The 5,082-nt window shown below is 41.7% G+C and overlaps 1 protein-coding gene across 1 annotated transcript in view; it reads right to left on the reverse strand.

Moving 5' to 3' along the window:
* The window catches only part of tead1b (TEA domain family member 1b), a 54,943-nt gene that overhangs the window by 6,584 nt on the left and 43,277 nt on the right, over positions 1 to 5,082 (reverse strand). Inside the window, exons 9-10 of the mRNA XM_008288193.1 lie at positions 4,329 to 4,484; positions 4,094 to 4,246 (exon numbers count right to left, since the gene is read on the reverse strand). Of these exons, the coding sequence (XP_008286415.1) occupies positions 4,094 to 4,246; positions 4,329 to 4,484 (309 nt within the window). The remainder of the gene's footprint in view (positions 1 to 4,093; positions 4,247 to 4,328; positions 4,485 to 5,082) is intronic.

Here is a 5,082-nt window from a genome sequence, read left to right on the forward strand (position 1 = left end):
TTGTTCAGTCAGATAATACGCCGTCATCCTGATTGGTGACGTTAAATGTCATGTTGGAGTCACAATCCAAGGCTGTCGCTATGTTAAGGCTGTTTTTATGGGTTCTGTTGGTTTTTCCTAAAAACCTGTCGGATAGCAGGTTTAGGATTGTTAAGGGTCGGATTGTCGAGTCACGACTGTAGCTGTAAATTGTAGCGGTCTTTAGTATGTTTTGTCTGAAAATTGGAAACAGAATAAAGGATACTACTAAAAAAAAAGGCTTTTATTTTGAAACACCATATTTTCCCACACAGAGGAAAGAGCTGTTCACAGGTGAATGTTGTCTCTCAGGTAAACCTACAACATTTTCTTTAAAAAAAAAAAGTAAACAGATGATTGCAAATATGTGTACAGCTTATTTACTGATCCTGTAGGTACTAATAAACGGTGTCACTGAGTTATTTCTCCTGCTTCAACTCCACTCCTTTGTTTTTAGTCTCTACCAACCAGTGAGGGAAATCTCCAGCTCCTCAGCTTATAAATGACCCACCAGCTACTCATCAGCTGAGTCTGGAAGCTGCTGCTGGCTTCATAAAACCGAGACGAGCTACTGATGTGGGAATATTGTCTCTGGGTTTGTCACCAGAACTGACTCCTTCCAGACTCATTTAGAAAAACAACCATCGTAGCCTCTTTAAATGTAGCTAGCAGTGGTATTTATTACCACATGTCACTGGACAGGTGCTGTTGTTTGTCCTCGTTAGTATAAAATAGTTTGTTAATTTCATACAGCGTACAGTGAAGACGTCCAGGCTGTATGAAGTTAGCGTGTCATCCAGGACTGCAACACGTCTGTCTGATCACAGAGCTGCTCAGATCATCATCTGTGTGCATCGCATACCAAATGAGAAGATCTCGGCCACATCTGAATAAGCATGTTAATGTGCCCATATTGGAAACAAGACTCTAAAGAGGATTAAATGAAGTTACGTTAAAAGACTGATTTACAAGGTTGAACGGGCCTGCTCCTGGAGGGCAGCCTCTCTGTGCCCTGAACATCCTGTTCATTATGGACACAAAAAGAGGAGACATCCTTCTACAACATTCTCCTCCTTCATTAAGCAAAGCAGTTATACATTCATTATTGTGCAGATTCTGTCTTTCATTTGAAATTCAGATTTGTCGGCCCCTTCAAAAGGAATTTTAAGGGACTTGGTCCAAGTGCATACGGTCCTACTTTGTTGGCTGCCGCTAGTTAGCATTTTGCATCAGGGAGGAAATACATGCAATGTTTAAACAGCCATTAGGAGTGCAACCAGGTCACTCCATTGTTTGGAGATATTACACTGAATTAGCGAGTGCTTTGATCAAAAGCTCTCCTGCTATGCAAGTCCAAATATAGCTGAGTGCATTCTGCAAACATTAAGAGAGCAATCTTCTCTGTGTAGACTGATTACAGCCAATCACCGAACACAAACCTGAACACGCTGCTGCTGCTGCCGCCACCGAACAGGACTCAAATATTTCACTAAAGGTTACAGTGAAAATGAGACTAATATGTAAAACATAATCAAGCTGCGACGCTGGAATCCTCTGTACTGATGAATCACACTCACCCAGAATTTTATGAGGAAGAAGGAATTCTGGGGGCCTTTTCCGTACAGCTCCTTCAGTCCTCCTTTCTTCTCTGGAAATTTGTCGTAAATCTGACGGATGTCCACGGACTCCAGCAGGGCGTCGCTGTAGGAGTGATTCGTCTGGCCGATGTGTACAAATAGATGCTTGTTGTACTGAAAGAGCAAAACAAATACTATCAGACACACATTTTAAATATTTTATGTATTTTAATTTGTCTGATTTGAATTTTAATAGTCGGGCACATAAAACGACACAAATATCAAAATCCAGAAAGACACAGAAAGATTTACTGAAGCAAAACCAGCCAGTTCCGACAAACACCCGTCGTAATAATCAGCGAGCGGCGGCCAGGATTAGATCGGTAACGACACGTTGTGATGATGAGAAATAACACTCTGCAACGTCGCCTTTTTATTTGTCTGTCAGAATGGTTTTGAGCAACTTTTCGTTTTTATGATGTACAAATTAGGCAATAACATTCTGCTCCACTAAAGCCAGAAACAAACCCCATCCCCTCGTTTGTATGAAACAAAGCAGGGCTTCACCCAAATCCTATCTGTGATGCTACGAATTAGGACCAAGATGGATCCATCTCAAGCCTTAAATTAGGAAAAACCACACAGGAAGATAAATTATTGCCTTACAAGCTAACAGGATATGAGCTAAACTCACTCTTTGCTCACATGAAGTGCAATATTTCTGGAATTAAATTGACAGCACAGAATAAAAGGTGTTTTTGTTTACAACAACGTTTACTTCAGCTCTGTTTCTGAATCCTTCAGCTGACGATGTTTGGGTTTGAGTTTGCAAAGTGGATAAAAACTGGCCCCTGTCACATGAGGGAACTCTTTTAAGGACGTCTGGTAGGAGTCAGGTTTGTTGATGTCGGCCTGAATGCATTCAGTGGCTTCAATACTCTTTGTTTCCAATAAAAATGCAGAATTATTTACACATTACAAGCTAAAATGAATTCATTATTTATGTGCAAAGTCACAAAAACGGCAGTTTGTATGAAACAAAGCAGGGCTTCACCCAAACTCTATCTGTGATGCTACGAATTAGGACCAAGATGGATCCATCTCAAGCCTTAAATTAGGAAAAACCACACAGTAAGATAAATTATTGTCTCACAAGCTAATAGGAGATGAGCTAAAGTGCAATATTTGTGCAACAACAACAAATTAAAAAGACAGCACAGAATAAAAGGTGTTTTTATTTACAACAACGTTTACTTCAGCTCTGTTTCTGAAGCCTTCAGCTGAGGATGTTTGGGTTTGGGTTTGCAAAGTGGATAGAAACTGGCCCCTGTCATATGAGGGATCTCTTTTGTCTGTTAGGAGTCAGGTTTGTTGATGTCGGCCTGAATGCATTCAGTGGCTTCGACACTCTTTGTTTCCAATAAAAATGCAGAATTATTTACACATTTCACACTAAAATGAATTCATTATTTATGTGCAAAGTCACAAAAATGTCAGTTTGTATTAAACAAAGCAGGGCTTCACCCACATTCTATCTGTGATGCTACGAATTAGGACCAAGACGGATCCATCTCAAGCCTTAAATTAGGAAAAACCACACAGGAAGATAAATTATTGTCTCACAAGCTAACAGGAGATGAGCTAAACTCACTCGTAGTTCACGTGAAGTGCAATACTTCTATAATTAAATTAACAGTACAGAATAAAAGGTGTTTTTATTTACAACAACATTTACTTCAGCTCTGTTTCTGAAGCCTTCAGCTGAGGATGTATGGGTTTGGGTTTGCAAAGTGGATAAAAACTGTGGTCTGGCAAGCCTCAGAGCCGTGGTGCATAGCCAAACGCAGATNTGGTCCTGACCTGCTACACATGCCCACCGAATTGTGTAGGTCTCGGTGAAACAACCTTCCGACAGGACTCATTTAAATGCCGGAAACACAGCAAAATGCACAAAACAGCCTTTTATTGACATTGCAGGTTTTATGCTTTCGGTGCGCTCTTTGGCCTTTAAACAAGTGGTTTATAATCTATGACCAGCTCTAAAATCCTGTTAGAAAAACCTCTTCAGCTTAAAAAAAGACTTGGTTTAAAGATCACGAGCGATTCTTTAAGGAAGCCCTTGCTGCTGTCTACCCCCACACGCGGATCTATGTCTGTCGTTTTATTTATTTCTTGCTTTCTCCGTGGTGCTGAATGACGCTTTAAGACCCCATGTGATGGCTCATAACAGGGGTTCCTGCCCTCTCTTATCCTGCCTTTCCCCTGCAGATAATGAGGCTCCTCACACTGTGTTTCATCCCCTGTGGAATGGCAGGAATGTGAGACCAATGAGAGGAACTCATCTCAAGGCCTCGCCAAACCCCCCCGGTGTGGTTTTTTTGTTTTGTTTTGTTTTTTTAAAGCCAGCTGGAGCCACCGACACATCCTGACAGCGAGGAGACGAAGAATGAGAATCCCCGGAGAGGGACGTGGCCCACTCGGGTCAGAACTGTGATTACCAATAAGATGGTGAAGTTCTCCAGCACGCTGTTCATCATGTATTTCTCTGGCAGGTGTTTGAGCTTGTGGATGAAGTTGATCATGTATTCACACATGGGAGACCGGCTTATCCTGTAGACGAAGCGTCCATTCTCAAACCGTGCGTATTCAGTCTGAGGAGAAAAACGGAAACGTCAAACAGAGTTTCAGCCATCGCTCTGATCTCCGGGATGGAAAAAAAAAACGCGTCCATACCTCGACTTTCTCCACCACCTGCTTTCCAAAGGAGCAGACCTTCGTTGAACACGTGATGGTCATGTTCTCCGAGCTCTCGTACTGGCTGGTGACGCCGTAGAACGATCCGGTGTCGTCCTGGATGTTGCAGTTTAAGTCGGCCTGAGGCGGCGGAGAAGACGAGCATCAATAAACATCCGTGTTGTGTTTGTACCGAAATGATTTTTGTGCATTTAAGTTTTGCTCTCTGGTGAAATTAAACGTTGGCAAGAATACTTTTAGTGTGTAAAAACCTGTTGCTATCTCATACAGGAACAGTAATCCCTGCACACAGAAAGGCTTTTAACAGAGCGAGTGACAATCAGGGAGAAGAAGACTTAACAGTTACGGTACGTTTGGGCATTGCAGCCGATATTATGCAATTCTGTACAGCAAGTAGCGACAAGCTCGGATCTCAGTGTTGGTTTGGGTTCCAGCCAATGCACGGAATATTGCTAAGGAACACAAAAAACAAACACCTGGAAACATATCTGTAAGGCCCATAAAGGTGAACTGACTGTGACAGAGTCATTATAGTGTTTTCTTATCTGCCCAACAGTGCAAACACATAACATCAGGATAATACGGATAGCTTCTTGCAGCTGTGTTTTGTATTAAGTGGAACATTTATCTGTAAAAGGCATCTTATATCTGTGATTTCTTCTTGTTTTTTGCTAGCATAAACATCAGTATAGCTGTAATTAATAAATTCCAGCTGAAATATGGGACTCAAGGT

This window comes from Stegastes partitus, unplaced genomic scaffold (genome assembly GCF_000690725.1).
Source record: "Stegastes partitus isolate 25-593 unplaced genomic scaffold, Stegastes_partitus-1.0.2 Scaffold545, whole genome shotgun sequence".
Taxonomy (NCBI): Eukaryota; Metazoa; Chordata; class Actinopteri; family Pomacentridae; genus Stegastes; species Stegastes partitus.